We start from the raw sequence: 18,273 nt of genomic DNA on the forward strand, positions 1-18,273 counted from the left end.
AGAGTGGCTGCCAGCAAGGAGAGGAGGCTCCCCCAGGCTTAAGCTGCTTAGGGAGGAGCAGAGAGGGCCGCAGGGCAGATTAGATCCATCCTCAGGGAGAGCCGGCGGGGAGCAAGGCTGTGGGGATTTAGAGCTGAACTGCTGGGAGGTGAAGCTGCTGGTGAAGACGGGGCCAGCGCTGGGCAGCGTGGCTGGGCAGCAGAGCCGGACGCAGCCAATGGACAGACCCCGGTCCTCTCCCAGCTCCCAGGCTCGGCCCACAGGGCAGCTGGTGGCAGCTCCAGGCCTGAGGCGGAGGTGCTGGCAGACTTCCACACCTTCGCTGCATTAACTTAAATGAGCTTGCCCTTCTTTTCCTCTCCGTGCCTCCATTCTCTCCTGGCTCTGAAACTTCCTACTTGACAGCAACTACCTCCCCCACCCCACCGGCAGGAAACCAGTCCCGCGTCCTACTTCACAGCTGAGGTGCCGTGTGCGTGCAAGTCTGCACACAGGCACAGCTGTTCTGCAAACTCTATTTTGTTTACAACACATCAACTCAAACCACATTCCCATCTTGGAGAGTCACTTATGGGAGCAACATGTTCCAATCTGAGCATTTGCTGACACAACCCTTCCCTCTCCCAGAGTCAAAATAAAGTGCATCCTTGTGTTTTGTCCTAACAAACCCTAGGAAGTGTCAAGTTTGGCTTCGCTTTTTGCAGTCACATCCCCTGATGTATCCACCGTGGACTCTGTGTGGGACTGTGCCAGAGATCTCACGGAGAAGTGAGGAGTGCAGGGGAGAGGGAACGGCACTTGTTCAGCACCTCCCAAGTCCCAGCTCTAGGCCGGGCGCGAAGCGGGAGGGAGCACAGGGGCAGAGGAAGGGAGGAGGGAGACCACACAAATAAGGCACGGACGGTGCTGTTTGTACCTGCTTAATAGAAAGGCCAGTAAGCAAGAGAAAAAGCCCCAAAGAAGCACCAGCCACCTACAGGACTCCCGGGGGGCGGCCCCTGGCCAGGGCCCTGCGATTGCCAGAGTGACTTGGTTCAGAGTCGGCTCTGGGAACCGACCATCATGTCACCTCCTCCAGCCCAAGAAAGTCCACAAGAGCTGGATGACGAGGGGTGGGGGGGTTTCAGGTGGCAGCTGCTCTCCAGAATAAGGGCCCAGGGGTGCTCAAGGGCTTTTAAAAACAGCTGCCTGGTTACTTCAGCCCTGGCTGAGAGAGTGCTGGAGCCACATTCCCCAAACCCCAGCCGGGGAGCAGGGGGGATGATGTCATCCCACCACAACTTGCCCTGATGTCTGGGACAGCTGGCGGGGGGCTGCGGTGGGGCTCAGCTCCCAGCCAGCGCCTCAGGCAGCCAAAGCCCTACAGGATGTGGATGGCCTGTAACCAGGAGACCCACACACAAGGTTCAAGTCCCGGCTCTGTCACCTCCTTGCTGTGGACCCTGGAGAAGCTTCATGGCCTCTGTGGGCCTCTGTTTCCTTCCTGATGAAACAAGGGAATATCACCTACTTCCAATTTCCTGCTCTGGTTATGAGGGTTATATGACCTAATGTGTAAGGCAGGCAACTTGGAGCTTGGCATTCGGTGCTTTAAATGTTAACTGTGCTATTCTCATTCCTCAACAATGTGTTCTCCGGGGTCTTCACTTTTCTGGAACTGGAAAACAGAATCAGCAGGGCCTGAGTCCCTGGACACCCAAACAGGAGTATCATGACGGGGCCGTCTCATCCTTAGGGGATGAGAACATCCACTTCCCCTGAAGACACATGATGGCAATGAGTTCATAGCCACGAAGAGCCCATACAAAGCGGTATGAAGACTCTTTAGTCCTCAATGAAAAAATTAAGGCCCCCAAAGGTGGAAGCAACCAAGTGTCCATCAACAACAGATGGACAGACAAACAAAATGTAGTGTGTATATATATTGTAAATAACACATATATTTATATGGTATACACACACAATGAAATATTCTTTAGCCTTAAAAGGACATTCTGTCACATGCTATAACACAGATGAACCTTAAAGACACTGTGCTAAGTGAAATCAGCAAGTCATAAGAGGACAAATATTACATGATTCCTCTTACACAGGAGTCCCCCTAATCCAAGGGGGATAAGTTCCAAGACCCCCAGTGGAAGCCTGAAACCACAGATTATACTGAACCCTATATATACACTATGCTGTTTCCTATACAGACATACCTATGATAAGATTTTAATTTACAATTTAGGCATCGTGAAAGCTTAACAATAACTAATAATAAAATAGAGCAATTATAATAAATATTGTAATACAATTTCTGTGAATGTGGTCCCTCACTCCTAAAATATCTTACTGTATTGTAGCCACCCTTCTTCCTCTTGTGATGATGTGAGATGGTAAAGTGCCAACGTGATGAGGTAAGGGAAGTGGACAGTGTGGGCACTGTAGGGTAGTGTTAGGTTACTGTTGACCTTCTAATGATACCCCAGGAGGATGGTCATCTGCTTCTGGACAGCGGTTGACTGAGGGCCACTTGCACCGGGGATAAGGGGAGATCACTGTAGAAGTTCTGAGAGTAGTCCGATTCATAGAGACAGAAAGCAGAGGGGCTGTTGCCAGGGACTGAGGGGAGGGAGGAATGAGGAACTAATGCTTAATGGGTACAAAGTTTCAGTTGGGGAAAAGGAGAAAGTTCTGGAGATGGAAGGTGGTGATGTTGTACAACCATGTAAATATACTTAGTGCACAGAACGGTACATTTAAAAATGGTTAAAATGGCAAACTATATGTTATATATATTTTACAAGTTTAAAAATGGCCATGAAAAGACAATTCACAACATTAGAAATGCAAACAGTGAATAAATAGTTGGAAAAAAGTGTTCAAGTTCACTAATTTAAGAAATGCAAATTAAGGTGCTGCATAATGTCATTTTTCACCTCTTCGACGAGCAGAAATATCCTGAAATGTGGATATTCAACGCTGGCAAGTATGCTGAGAACACAAATGGTGTAACCTTTCTTGAAAAGCCCACAGCACACTCTTTTTTTCTCCTCCCTAATGGGTCCTGAGAGTCCCTTCTCATATTCTTTTCCTGCTTAATTTCACCTGACACTCCAGCCTAGATTTTTCCATGGCCCTTTCCCTCAAGGTTCCTCCCTCCCACAGCCTGCATCCGGCCCCTGAAGCTGCTGCCCAGCAAAGAGAACAGATCAAAACCACCCTCTCCACACCAGCACTGTGCCTATGGTCTGGGTAGGAGGAGGGAGTGGGCTGAAGAGGAGATGGCTGTTCGAGAATCACGAAACCAACCACAAACAAGACTTTGTGGACAGGCTCACTCTCACTGCATTCTTGCCAAACACGATTACCTGTCAACAGAAGGTAAGACGCTATGTGGATGGACACAGGTGTGTGGTTACGTCGCCATGTAGGAAAGAAGGAAGATGCCTGAAAAGGAGCCAGAGCCACAGTGAGAACCCCAAGCACCAGGAATCTTTAGCAAGAATGAACAAGGAGAAAGCAAAGCCTTTTGTGGCCCCTGCCCTGAAAAGCACATGTGCAGGCACCATGCAGAAGAATCTTCTCTGACGACTTGGGGAAGCACAGACCATCACTGCAGAGCCCACGGTGGACTCCAGACCCCTCCACCAGCTGGGGACCTACTGTTGGCAGCTTGGTATGAAGGTCCAGGGGTCCCAACCTTGGGCCAAGCAGGAAGGACAGACGATGGTTCAGAATCCTGGACAGAGGCAGGAGTGAGCTGCCTGCATGAGCCAGGGGGCAGGAGTGGAACCCAGACTATGCAGCGTCACCCACAGTACTTATTCCCCCCAACACTTCACCAGGCAAAGCTGAGTCCTCTGAATGTGATTTGTTTCCCAATTTGGAATCAACCTGAGAACAAGGCACAAAAACATGGGGTGTGAAAGAAACAGAGTACTGTTTTCTGCTGAATCCATCCTACTAGTCAGCCCCTGGGAAAGTCCAGCGCCAGCCAGTCAAGAAGCAGGAAGAGCGGCTTCCAGGGACATTCGGCTGCTTTTCCTGGACCAGCCACTCTCCCTGCCTCTCCTCTCCCATCCTCTAGTACCCTCCAACGGCCTCACGCTGCTTTCCGGCACTGTCCTGGAAGAACTTTGGCTTCACCTAGGCCCCAGTAACCACCAGGGGAGAGGCCTGCAGCCACAAATTTAGGAGAAGGATGGCAGAGGACGTGAGCATCCGTAGGTGGGAGTACCTAGACCTTTGGACAGAATGTCCTGTAGTCAAAGGAAGTGTCCTTCAGTCCTCCTCTTAGGCGTCTGACATCTTCCCTTGTCCACTTCTTTTGCTTCTTAGTCCACATGCAATTGCCCGAAAAAGTCATTGTCTCTGAAACTCTCCAACCCTTGTACCCCCCACCTTCTAGCCACCCTTCTTCTGTACAAAGTTCTCAGCAAGACAGTGATTTGCTTAAAGGAGAAATGGACTTGGCCCCCAGGAAAAAGTCTCAGCCAAGCTGAGTGCAAGAATAGCCCTTGAATCAGAGAGGAGTGGCCTCAAAACAGGAGCTTTTGAAGCCATCCCGATCTCAGGGCTAAGCGGGGGTCAGTTTGGGGAATGCTGGGACCCAGGAGAGGGGGGATGCTACGATGGCGCTGGGGTGGAGAACCAGCCAGTATTGCATAATGGAACAGAGCAAAGTTAAATTCTTTAGGTTCAAAATACGAAGGCCCCCTTTGGATCCGGGGTTGTCCTGGCTTGGCCAGGGATTCTCATGGGACCTTCGGGTTACTGTGAAAGTACAATATGATGTGGTTGAAATATTAAAAAAAAAAAAAAAGTAACACTCTGTTGTAAAGAACACAGCATTCAGGCACAATAAGGAAGTATCAGGGGGTATCAGGGGCAGGTCTCAGGAAGTGATGTGTTCTAGACTTTTCAGACAACATTTAGAATATTGTGTTTCCTGTGCTTGTTTTAGGGGACTGACTGATGATACACTAGCAGTCGTCCTAGAAAGAGGACGAGAAGAGTGCTTTGCGAACGAAGACACATAAGAAAAGGGGAAGGAGAAAACGATGAACAGAGAAACTAAAAGAAGGTGCAACAGGACAAGTCACAGCTCTGACGGCTTGCCATCCAGCGCCCCCCTGGTGTCACGCAAATCAGCAGCATTAGAGAACTGGAGACTCGTGGATTCCACCACCATGGGGTTTAAGAGCTGGAACGAACTGTACATGAAATCTAGTCTACTCCCATTCTACAGAAGAGAAAACTAAGGCTAGAGATATTTTTTTTTTAACTGAGTGACCTGGGCCATAGAGTGTGAAGCAGCATAACCAGGACTAGAATCCAGTCCCCCAACTTGGACCCCAAGTCCCTCCCTTACCCCAGGAGCACCATGGTGGAGCATTCAAGGGAGCCGTGACGAGCCAAGGAAATCGAAGGGTGCTGCCGATTCAAAGGGCAACGCAGGCATCAGTGGTGACACAGGACTGTTGGTGAAAAGGGGGGATTTCTGTCCACATCTGCCCAGACCAGGGCCAGCTGCCCTGTGAGACGACGAGCCCACCATTCCCAGGAGGTCTTCAGAAAGAGGCAGACATACTGCAACTGGTCTCCACCAATAAATGTTCCCTGGTTCCCACAGAGAAAGGGGGTCCCTACACACAAGGTCAGGGGAAGGATGAAGCCAGGGTCAGTGCTATGGGGGCTGGATAAGGGAGGCAGGATGGGGCAGTAGGAACAGGCCTCTGCTCCCTGTGACCTTCTCTCTTGCAGGCTTAAGGGCTCCCAGCTCCTTTCTTAAGTGAAGAAAAGCTGTTACGTGAAGTTAGATGCACAAACCAAGACCAGTGGTGTTCTCATACAGGAGAACTCAGCAAGGGTAATTATGGCTGCCACGAAGGTGGGCAAGAGCCTCACTGGTCACAATGAAGCTATCCCTGACCTGCTGGTGATGAAACACAGTAACTGACTATGGCAGGAAGCTATGGGCTCTGCCACTTCCCCCAAGGCTCACATGCTCAGGTCACCAGATGCTCCAGGTTGGGGACTCGGCCAGATGGCCTTCCAGGTCTCAGGTCTGGCATTCCTGGACCTGCCTAGGAATTTTCTCGGCCATACCAGTGACCCCAGGACGCAGGGGGAACCATCTGCCATGCTATAACTCCCAGGCAACACATTTCTCTGTCTGCAGTTTGATGTTTCATACGGTAACGACTGCACATTTTACTAACGATATCCTTGGCCACCAAACCCAATTGGTTAACTGGCTCCTCTCCAAGGTAGAATGAGTGTCTCTCCTGGGCCCCTTTCTCTGTCCAGTTTGACTAATTCATCATGTGTACGGGAAAGTCCCTTCTAAATCATAGCCAAAAACTCTTCTTTTTCCTGGAGCCCAGATAAGGGGACAGAGTTCACTGTTTTGCAAGTTTCAGAGGTGAAAGTCACTGTCATTAAAAAAAAAAAAAAAATTGGCAGAAAGTCTAGAGATGATTCACGCTGAGAATTCTGACTGGTTGATAGCATATTCATTCACAGTCTAATAAATCATTCGCCAGGGAGGGACAGGGGAGGACGGAGAGACTCCAGAGAGGGAAAGCAGAGCGGGATCCCTGGGGGGAATAAGCATTCCTGGTGGCCCTGCCGCTACCTGGCGGCTACAGCTTTTTCCTGAGAGAGGATGTACTTGGGGGTGTGTGACGGAGTTTGGCTGGTGAGTCAAAGACACCTTAACAAAGCCCCACCATCCAGTCCCAGGACAGTACGCCCCCTGCCTCTCCTTCCCCCATTTCCAGGGCTTCCAAGACAAGCATCTCAATCAAGTCAGAGGTGGGGGTTGGGGGGAAGAATGAGGAGGGGGAGTTTGCAGCAGGACCTGGAAAATGGAAACTGCCTCTGTTCCCTGTGTACAGGCTGAAATGTTCCATCACTGCCCTCCCCACCCTCCTCCTTCGAAGCACTGACCTTTGCCAAGAAGGCGGCATTCCTGATGGCACCCACCATTTCTCCCCCCTTGGGGTGCACCTTGGCCACGTGCATCCACATGCGCTCCCAGGTGTGGCTGTCGATGGGGAAGCCACTCTTGTTAACGTGAAATAGCACCCCGCCGTCTTTGTCCTCCTCCTCTGAGCCCCCGCTGGTGGCGAGGCTCACGGGCCGCGCGTGGCTGCTCCGGGAGCGGGTGACTTTGGCGCCTTTGGGGTGGGGGCAGCGGTGAGTGTCAGCAGCCGAGCCGGTCATGGCGGGGCCGGGGCGGGGCGGGGGCGGGGGTCGCGGCGGCGGCGGCGGCGGCGGCGGCGGGCGGCGCGGGGATCAGGGCCCCACGGGGGCGGCCTTCTCCATGCCTCTCGCTGCCGCAGGACGCGCAGAAGAGGAGCGGCTGCTGGAGCTCCGCTTATGGGCCGGACCTGAAATCAGTGGAGACACAGCACGCATCACAGGTAAGTGGACAGCCAGAGGCACCGAGGCGGGGACCGCGTCCACGGGCAGTGGGGCCTCGGAGTGTCCCCACGTCACACCCCGCTCCCCCAACGCGCGCACAGATCCCACGGAATTGAGTACGAGTCTCTAGCCCTGCAATTATCTAGAAAGGCGCCTCGAATTTTGCCCCAAACCTTCACACACACCTAAACACCGGGAGGGAAATACAAAGAGCGTGGAGGATGCGGAGTGGGCCGGGCTGGGACAAGAAAGACAGCTCGTGCAGCGTGAAGGCACAGGCGGTCTCCGCGAGGCTACACACATTCCGTGGTGGCCAGATGTGGCCGAGCGCCGCGCCGAGCAGAGAGCGTGCCGGCACGTGAGCGCCCGGGGCTGGCGCGAGGGCGCAGCAGCAGCCTCGGCTTGCAAAGGCGGTCCGGTTTCGTGCAAAAAGCCCTCCCGGACGCGGGTGGGCGAGGGGCGTCCCCAGGACCCAGGCTCCAGCGGAAATAGCTCCACCCGCCCCCTTCCCGGAGTTCCAGCGCCAGGCACCCGCGGGGACCGGCCGCAGGCGGGGCGCGGGAAGGGCGCGTAGCAGCTCCCGGACCCTACCTCGGGCCGGTCGGCCTCATGGCTGCGGAGCCTCTCCGGGCGGCGGGGGTGGCGGGGGCTGCTGCTGTCGCAGCTCCTGCTGGGCCTGGGGCGGCGGGGGCTGCTGCGGCCGTCGCCTCATTCCATGTCCCATTCTCGAATGTTATTCTGTGATATATAACCGAGTCACCCGGGCAGCCGCCGATGTTCCGAATGCGTCCATTGGCCACCGCAACAAAGAGGGGCGGGTCTCCGGCTCGGGACTCTACAACCCGGAGCTCCGGGACGTTGTGATTGGTTCCCGGGGTTCCCGGGCGGGAGGGGAGAGGAGTAGGGGAGCTGGGCGGCCACGCGAAATCCGATCGCCCCCCTGCAGGGAGCCCCGCGGGGCTGGAGCGTTTGCCGGTGGGACTTAAGACCCAGTTTTCTCAGGGGTCGTGGCCTGAAAGGGTTTGCAGCTGTGGGAGGCCGAGAAGCAGAGCCACCCAAGACGTGACCCTGAGGTAGAGGAGACCCTGAAGAAGGCTGGACACAGTCACCTGCCCCTAGCAGGGAGTGATGCATGGCTTAGGCAGAGCCTGTTCACAGGAAGATCCGAAGTTCAATCTTTCTTTAAAATCCCATTCCATTATCAGTTCCCGCAAACTAACAAGGGGGCACAGACATGTACCCTATGACATTAGTCATGATTAAGAACGTCCCTTTAAACAAAAGCTGATATTCAATACTAAAATCTGGGACGTCAGCCAGGCCCTGACCTCTGACACAGCTACAGAGTTAGAGGAGGGGATGGAGAGTTCATTCAAAGCCACGGTGAAGTGGGAGGTCATTCCATACTCAGCAGTGAGACACCTTTCCTTAGAAGCATCTTTTTCCCTTTCTTTTCTTTTAAAGAAAGAGAAGAGCAGGGTGCAGTGAGAAGAGCATCAGACTACTGACCTGGGGACTGGCTCTGAGCCCAGATTTGTCACTTGGCTAAGCTGTGTGACCCAGGAGAAGCCATATGCCTGTTCTGTTCTTGAGAAGAGAACAGACCCCTTGCTCTCCAAGGTCTGTCCTGACCCTGTGGCTCTGTGATTCTCTGACTTTCTCTCTTGTGGACACTTAGGGACTTGGCCATTATATCTTTTCTCTTTCAACTCCAAGCCAGCACACCAGCTCTAAGAGGGTGAAGCAGTTCTGGTAGCAATGCCGTTAACCTGGAATCAAGAATGCAGTCGTCAAAGAGCCACTTATGGCAGATCAGTGTCTGGACACTTAACCCTACAAGTTACTTGTGACGGAATTGGAGGGTGTGGCAAGGGGCCAGGGCCAGGAGAGACCCTTGGAGTACAGCCGAGAGCCAGGACTTGGCTGAGAAGACCTGATTCCAGACCAGTCCTCCACTATTGCAGAGCCCATGTTTAGGGCTTAACTGATTCAATAATGAGAATAATAATTTAGGTCCGTATAGACAAAAGAAATGGGCCAGTTCAGGAAATTATTGAATAATTCAAGTAGAACAGTACACCTGAAAAAATCAGGAAATAGAAAATTATCCTCTTACCATACAATTGCTTCAATTTTCATTTCCCGATTAAAAGAAAACATGCCTCAGTGAATGATCTGTTTTCTCAAACACCCCTCCTCCCTCCTTTCCTCATCTCTCAAATCTGCCCCTTTCTCCTTGCTTGCCGCGAGTTTCAAGTCCTGAGATCAGAATTTCAGGATGGAAACCTAAATGTAGAGGATGAGAATTTGGCTCCACAATCCCTCAGGAGAAAACTGAGCTCTCAAGGCTCAAGTGACCAGACCAGCTGGTGGACATCGAAGAATGCCTGGCAAGTGTCACCTTCCTTGGCATCTGTTCCCAGTGCCCCCACTCCAGCCAAGTCCAAACAACTAGTTACCCTATTAAACCAGGGTCTGGATCCTGCTTTACCCGAATCAAAATCTGAGGTACCCCAGAGGGCTACTCAAGACTGTCTGACAGTCGGGGGAAAAAGCTTTTGTTGTTCATGTCCAGTATTCCAACTTTCTGTTCTCTTCTTGCCTGGAAGTGGGGTGCAGTGGGAAGCCAAGGGATATGGCAGATGAAGAGAGCTGTGAGATTTGTCTACTTTTCCAAAGAGGTGGTAAGAAGGCTTCTGAAGTGAATTTCACTGTCCCAGTGAAGGGACTGGGAGGCATGAGGGGCCTTTTGTTCAGAATTCTTTTGCAGTTGAGAGTTGTGCTGGTTGCACGGAGTAGCTAGCTCCATTCTTCATGTCCTTGGTATTTTGTATTACTTAACACTGAACCCAGGCCAGACAGATTATGGGTTTTGAAAGTTCAAGTATTTAATAAGAGTGACACAGCCATATATGCACACAGTAGGACAAAGCCAACTTGTGATTTGAACAGGGACACATGATGACTAAATATTCAGCCTCTGAGAACATGGGCACTTTCATTCATTGGCATAACAACTGGTTTAGCAGAGATGGGTAGTGGAAGGTTTGGAACAGGAAAAATTGGATTTCAACACTATCTGATTAGTCAACTGCCAGCTGCTGGGGTCTCAGAGATAAGTAAGACTAAATTATACCCTGATGGGTCCTATTTTTAGCCCCATCACTTGTTGATGTCACTAGCCTATTAATGGATGTATCAGACACATCTTATGTGCATCCTCATGTTTGCTAGACCTGGCCTTTCTCCTGGCTCCACAGCTACCCCTGCAGCCAACCCTATCTGTGCAGTTCAGCCACCTGGGACTGATGTATCACTTGCCCAGTCAAGTCCCTCTTGGGGGCTGCTGCACGGCCAGGCTGGCCAGCCACATGTCTAGAGTCTGACTCCTCCAATATTTCAGAACTCAAACGAAATGCCACGCTGCAGAATGTGGCTTCTAAGCAGCCATCAGAGGGGCTAGATGATGCATCCCAGGGAATTAATTCATTTGATAAATAAGAGAGATAGGCGATGGGAGGTTTCTCCCTCCTATGGACTGTTCCAAGGCATGATTTTCCAACACAGGCTGTCTGAAGATGTCCTGCACGTCTGAGCCGATGTGCCTACTGAGTCACTAGCCACGGCCCTTCGCAGCTGGTCGTGAAGCAGGTACCCACATGGTAGCACACCACCGTGTACTGCTTTTCATCCTCGCCTACCTTTTTCCCCTTTCCTCTCTCTCTCGCTGCCTTCTCAGTCAGATTTAATCTTTGCTCCAGATTCTGCTTTCTAAGGAAACTGAACTAAGACAATTGGTCCCACAAGTGGAACTAGAAAGCAAATCCTCAGGATAGATTTGGGGTTGTGTTGCTCACCTGTCTGGAGTCAATGGACTCCTTTGCTGGCGATACAAAGGAAGCTAATGACTCTGACATGTGACAGCACCACAGCTTTCATTCGAGCTTAGCGTGAGTTGGTTGGAGAGCAAGACATTGGGAGAACTGCAAAGGATGGAGATGAGACGTGGAATAGGAAGTATCTCCTGTGCTGTGCCTCCATCAATCCCCATATCAAATCATAATACAGCCCCCACAGGGAAGAAAAAGCATTCGATCAGTTTGGAAATGTTTTGATAATTATAAAGAAGGGTTTATTATTTATGGCTCAAGAACCCACCAACTGACGAGTTTCAGAGACCTTGGAGACAGAAAACAGCAGGCTCGGAGAAGTTAACTACCAACTCACAGGGTGCTCTGAAAGCCAGAGCCTCCATGGCAACTTGGAGGGACACTCTTCTTTCCTGCAACCAGATGATAGACTTAAAATCAAGACAGCTCATCTGCTTGTGTAGTGGAAAAGCCTGTTGAAACTCAGGGAAGGTAAAGCTAGGGGACAACACTTTGTAGCTGTGCCACAATCATCCAGGTTGTAATATGCTTTGAATTAATGGCTGGTACAAGGTACTAATCCTTAACAGCTATAAAGGATGAATCTAGGAACCAAGGAATGGTGGTTGAATGGCATCTCTCATTGTTACACCCAGTGGCCCTGTGCGGAAGCTGGGGTTCCTATGGCCAGGATCCTCACTGAATTTAAACCACCAGATGATGTAACTGGCCTGTTGCTAGGCTACTGCTTCCACACCTTTAGGCAATAAGCTATTATTGCACTATATAGAGAGCTTGGCCCAGTGCTCTGGACAGAGGTAGAGACTCTAGTGCTTGACCTAGTGCTTGACCTACCACCAGGAGAACAAACCGGGTAATAAACCCTTTCACTCCAAAGAACGTTTTGCTGTCAATTTCTTTGGTCACATTGAATCCATAGCGAACTTGCCCGGGGCTGAAACCCATTGGCAAGACAGACCCACTTGAGGAATTTATGCTTTTTGTCCCTGAAACTTTGGATTCTGTATGTAAAAAGTTCTGGTTTCCAGGGAGAGAGCTCTTCCAGAGTACACAGTAAGGTTCCACTGACCTGGAAGCTATGACTGCTACCTGGCTGCTTTGGCCACTTCAGGCCAGTAGGCCAAGAAAAGACTTGTGGAGCCTGGATTGCTCCTCCTGGACTGCAGGGAACCCAAGGGATTCGCTGGGATATCTCCTAGGACTCCCATGCCTGGTAAAGCAATGATTTTATAGTAATAGCAACTGTAAGTCCACAAGAGCAGTTCATCTAAGAGCCTGAGACCTTTTCCCAGATATGGAGCTCACCCAGCCAGGCAACCAATCTAGCTAAACCAGCTGAAGTGTTGGATAAGACTGAGGAAAATCTAGAATAGGTGGTAAAGGAAGATAATGAATATCAATTACAGCCTTAGGACCAGCCAGAGTAGCTTGAATCAAGCTAAGTGTAGCTTGACGCATTGGTTCTCTTCCCTTAGATCTTCTAGGAGATGCACCTGGCCACAGCCTTGATGGGAACTTCATAACTGAATGGATTCATAACCCCTCTCTCAGAAATGGGGTGAGGGTGTTTTATTCTTTAAAAGAGTGTTTGCTCCATCTTCTGATGGGAGCCATATACAGTGGAAGGGCATGCCTTGTATCCTGGAAAGGGCAGTGATTGTCTTTACCAGAATCATACATAGCGTACATGGATTTGCTTGAATTGTCCACAGGACTTCAACCAGCCCCACCATATAAGGGTTTACAGAATATGTCATCCATTGACATGTCATCCCATTTAATTTTCCTGATTGGTGAGTGGGTAGGATGTGCCCGACGTGTCTTAGGATGGCTTCTCAGATTCCCTTAGCCTCGGCTGCTGCTCTAGCTGACCAGTGCCACCAGTCCCACTGCCTAGGTTTTTCCCTTTGGCTGCAGTTGTATGTAGCCAGGCTGGTAAATATATTCTCTGACTTCACCTACTACTTCCAGACCTGGGTGAAATACCATATAATCAGATGTGAAACGTGGCTCTGAATGGCCACTAAAGAGACTGAGTGATATAACCCTGAAGTGTAGGAATCAACTTCCTATGGGGCAGCCGGTGGGAAACCCCAAAACAGAAGGTTTGTAAGTATAAATTCCTTTACCGGTCCCATTGTTGGGTTTCTCTTAGGCACCATTTCTCCGTACAGCCTGTCTAAAGACTTGCCATATGGCCAAGTGCTCACATGTGCCAAGCAACCTGCTACATCACTTTGAAGCCCAGTTCAAGCAGAAGCCAGAGTAGAAACCCATCACCTTGCATTTCTTCCCAGATGTCCCTGCCTCACTTCTCTTTTCCTTACTCTTCGGTTGAGAGTTAGACCCCTTAGATGAAGCACCAGCACTTAATTCTTGCTTCAGGCTCTGTTTCTAGGGCAGCAGTTCTCACGTTTTAAGTAATCCAGAGGTCTCATTAAAGTGAAGATTCTGATTCAGTGGGTATAGGGTGAGGCTTGAGATTCCACATGCCTCACAAACGTCCATTGATGCTGCTACTTGAGGACCACACTTTGAGAAGCAAGTTCTGGGGAACCTGGACTAAGGTAAAGCCTTACGAAAAAAAGTTGAAAAAATTCCAGGTGAGTTAATTATCCAAATATGAACAGCAAATTTAGATGCGAATGTAGGAAAATGACTCAGGATAGGGAAAGTTTATCAGACAGAATTCTTCATCATAAGCACACAAGCTGACTCTGGTGGACCAAGTACAAAAAGCATTTATTTAATAAATGCTTAAACTGAAAAGCTCCCAGAATTGTTGGGAGGACGAGTGAACCAGGCTTGAGGCTAAATTTCCAAGGTCAGTATCTGAAATCATGTTGCAGACCTAGACTGATGGAGAATTGCTGTCACCACCTTTAATCCTGGAATACACAACTTGTCTCCAGCTGACTTTACTGATGGCCTTTGCTGCCACCTCCAAAGCCATTTCTCTGTAGCTGTCAACCTAACACCCTCAGTGAATCCTCAGGCTATTCAGCCATCACCTACTCTCACCAGCAAAATGGATTCTTAATGCAGAGCCTATTTTCTCCCCTGTTTTCTTTTTTTTTGGAATCAACATGTCATTTGTTAAATTTTGTATTCATTCTTATTTTTTTAATTTGTATCTATTTTTATTTCTAACAAATTTTTATATTTTTATATTTTTTATTTATTTAAAAAAATTTCAAAATGTTGATATACAATATTGTACTGGTTTCAGATATACAATGGTTACTGAATAATTATATACATTACCAGATACTTGCCACAATAGGTATAGTTACCCCTTATCACACCAAGATATTACAATATTATTGGTTAAATTCTCTACCCATGGTAACCAACAGTCTGTTGGTGGGACATCTCACGTTGATTGAATGCAGTGAATGTGCCTGGTGGAACTCAAATCACTTCTTTGTGCCTTACCTGCAAAGAAAATTGGGGAGGGAGTTTTCCAGATTATCTATCTATCTTAGAGAAAAAAGATTCACATGGTAGGAAATTCCCCAGACATAACAAGAATGTTTAAAAGCAGTTACAAAATTCTGAAAATATTTTAAAGTAAGCAATGAGTAAATGTATTGACGTTGTTAGAAGATAGTGTTCTGACTATAGAAGAAAGAATGTACAAATATAGAATGGGGGGAGGCACAAAAAGCCCTGTGGGATGAATTAGAGTTATTGGTATTGATATGAACTCATTATTTCTAATATATGTGTATATGTATGTAAAAATGTACACACATACTTGTACATACATATCTGTACATTTAGTAGCACCATATGCTGAATAGGCCAAGAAGCAAAGATGTCCCTGTAGCAATGAACACACCAGGAACCCTTATCTTGGCATCTAAATACCATTCCCCATCAAAAGGAACCAAATCTCTTTGGTGAAGTGGCTGGTTCCATGTGGATGCATGGTAAATATAAGATAAGCCCAGAACATCTTGAACATCTTGTTATGTCAGAAAGTAATTGCTTTAAAAAAAAGCGATGAGGGCATTTCACAAGGATACAAGGACAAAAAGTCAGCTTGAAGGGGCTTCCACTGATCAAATCTGGGACAATTTGAGCATAAAATAATTAACTATGGTAATGAATTACAAACCAGTGGAAAAAATAGAAATCCACGAGTACATCTGATTATAAAATGGATAAATGAATAAATGGGGAAGAAGGAAAGGTTCTTGTTTACAGTAGAATATGAATGTGGAAAGAGTGCTAGAGATAGAAAATTATCATTTTGCCACCATCATAGTAAAGATTATTCCAGGCAAGAGTCATAAATGGATGCTAAATTTAGGGGGACATTTTTTTTTTTTGAGAGAGCATCTCTCATATTTATTGATCAAATGGTTGTTAACAACAATAAAATTCAGTATAGGGGGGTCAATGCTCAATGTACAATCATTAATCCATCTCAAGCCTAATTCTCGTCAGTCTCCAATCTTCTGAAGCATAACAAACAAGTTCTTACATGGTGAACGAATTCTTACATAGTGAATAAATTCTTACATGGTGAACAGTACAAGGGCATTCATCACAGAAACTTTCGGTTTTGATCACGCATTATGACCTATAAACAATCAGGTCAAATATGAATATTCATTTGATTTTTGTACTTGATTTATATGTTGATCCCACATTTCTCCCTTTATTATTATTATTATTTTATTTTTAATAAAATGCTGAAGTGGTAGGTAGATGCAAGATAAAGGTAGAAAACATAGTTTAGTGCTGTAAGAGGGCAAATGTAGATGATCAGATGATCAGGTGTGTGCCTATGGACTAAGTATTAATCCAGGCTAGACAAGGGCAGCAAAACATCCATGGATGCAGAAGATTTCTCTCAAAGCAGGGGGGGTGAGGTTCTGAGCCTCACCTCTGTTGATCCCCAAATTCTCACCTGATGGTCCCCCTGCAACTGTGCCTGTCTTAGGTTGTTCCTCCTTTGAGGAATCTTACCCGTCTCTGGCTAACCAGTCATCTTCCGGGGCCATACAGGGAAATGTAAAGTTGGTAAGTGAGAGAGAAGCCATATTGTTTGAAAAGGTTAGCTTTTTACTTCTTTGCAGATTTATGCCCTGTGGCTTCTATGCCCAGCACTTGTCTCGAGGTATCTTTACCACCTGGAGGAATTATGATACTCAGTAAATTCGATATGAGGCACAAATTCTATTTAAGGGTTGTAATTAGGAAGAAAGAAGAAAAGCTATAGATGTAGCATATGGAAGGAAACATGGGAGGATTGATTATTTCTTTGACATATCTTCTTGTAGAGTACCTTAAGTATGTATAAGTTTTAAACTACTAACTAATTTGCACACACATATTAACATAATAGGAATATGGTGACATAAACAAAGCAAATCTATAATTACCATCCATCTCCAGTGAAGCCAAGAAAACCATTTAGGCACCCTAGGCATTTGTGAAAATTTGTCTATGATATGATGGATATTGTCCAACTGTACTTGAACAGTCTGAGAGAAATCAGACAAATTAAAGCAGCCCATTTCTGGGATCTGTTCACATCCCATATGTTCTTTTAACCGTAGATAGTCTATAGTCATAAGATTTTGGAGTGCTACAACTTGGACCCCTCCCAACTCCTGGTTGAGTTCCAACAGTACAGATCCGGTCAAATTCGTTGTCTCACTGTATGCACATGCCAGCCTAGACATCTCCCTCCTCATTCCTATGGCAAGTCCAGGAGACGGTGGGCTGGATGCAGCCACAACCGCAGCATCGCCCAGATCCCTGTGGAGGCTTTTTGATGATCATCCCCCGGCACAAGTCCTCCAGAGAGTGCTGATGCCGGAAGCTCCTCCTCATATCGTATCTTAGTTCATTTTCTGGGTAGCCAAGCTAGGCCTTGATCTTCTGCATAGAAACAAACAGACCCTTTGCCCACACTTTGACATGCCCTCTATACCACTGTGCAGAACTCATTGGAGGTCAGCACACATGTAACTGCTTTTTTTTTTTTTTTATTAAGAGAAAGGAATATTATCAGAAAAGAGTACCTTTAGGGGGACATTTTAATGAGGAAAAGAATATCTGCATGGTCCTAAGTGTCTTCCTCCAGATTGCTTATTAATTTTAAGGAAAATTATAATAACTATTCAGTGGAGTAAGTCCAGGTGATCAAAATTAATGACCTCAGGACATGAGGACGGCATGTGTCTCCAGATGTGATGTCCTGAGGATACAATATCCCCTATGCAGTTTTCTGACTGAGAATCCCTAAGATGAATCTAATCGTGCAGAAACATCAGACCAATCTAAAGTAAGGAAAGTTTTACTTTTAAAACTGTTTTTTTAAGCCATCAATGTAGTAAGTGACAAAGGAAATCTGTGGAAATGTTCCGGACTGAAGAAGACTAAAGAGACACTACAACTAAATATGATGTCTGATTATAAACTAGACCTTGACCTGTAGGAAAAAATAGTGTGAATGATATTTTGGGTCAGTTGACAAAACTGGAATATAAATGTTCCATTAGATAAAAGTATTTTGTCTATGTAAGCTTTCCTGAAGTTAATAACTGTATTAGTCAATAACTCTATGGTGATGTCAAATTCTTATTTTTAGGAACACACTCAGATATATAGGGTGAAAGGGCTATGATATATGCAACTTGCACTCAAGTAATTCAGAAAAATCCACTGTGTGTGTGTGTATGTGGTGTACAGAGAGAAAATGATAAAAGAAATAAAGGAAAATGTTAAGAGTAGATAAATCTGCAAAAGGGCATTTTTTGCACTTTCTTATTTCTGCCACTTTTCTGTAAGTTTGAAATTATTTCTAAGTAAAAAAATGAAAAGGGGGGAGGAAACTGAATAGCCCTTGAAAACATAATGAATATCTATCATAACAACCCCATGAGATAGATACTATTTTTTCCATTTTACAAAAGAACAAAGTGAGGTTTTTAAAACGTTGGCTGACTTG

The 18,273-nt window shown here is 47.4% G+C and overlaps 1 protein-coding gene and 2 long non-coding RNA genes across 5 annotated transcripts in view; 2 read left to right on the forward strand and 1 right to left on the reverse strand.

Moving 5' to 3' along the window:
* Nucleotides 1-8,154, reverse strand: part of VASH2 (vasohibin 2) — a 32,627-nt gene extending 24,473 nt beyond the window's left edge. The window contains exons 1-2 of one of the 2 annotated variants that reach the window (XM_017650868.3): nucleotides 8,008-8,154; nucleotides 6,940-7,382 (exon numbers count right to left, since the gene is read on the reverse strand). In XM_017650868.3, the coding sequence (XP_017506357.3) occupies nucleotides 6,940-7,215 (276 nt within the window). In that variant the 5' untranslated portion in view covers nucleotides 7,216-7,382; nucleotides 8,008-8,154. Of the gene's footprint in view, nucleotides 1-6,939; nucleotides 7,383-7,601; nucleotides 7,964-8,007 lie in introns of those variants that run through there. The other variant, XM_073216949.1, reaches the window with a different exon arrangement.
* Nucleotides 1-18,273, forward strand: part of LOC140844478 (uncharacterized) — a 242,596-nt gene that overhangs the window by 65,132 nt on the left and 159,191 nt on the right. The window lies entirely within an intron of this gene.
* Nucleotides 6,445-11,310, forward strand: LOC118970825 (uncharacterized). Of its 2 annotated transcripts, none has more exons than XR_005058972.2 (3): nucleotides 6,445-6,688; nucleotides 7,335-7,415; nucleotides 8,881-11,310. It is a non-coding gene; the product is annotated as an uncharacterized lncRNA (long non-coding RNA). The 2 variants fall into 2 exon arrangements; XR_012122858.1 differs by lacking the exon at nucleotides 6,445-6,688 and adding an exon at nucleotides 7,086-7,188.

This window comes from Manis javanica, chromosome 11, assembly GCF_040802235.1.
Source record: "Manis javanica isolate MJ-LG chromosome 11, MJ_LKY, whole genome shotgun sequence".
NCBI classification, from domain to species: Eukaryota; Metazoa; Chordata; class Mammalia; order Pholidota; family Manidae; genus Manis; species Manis javanica.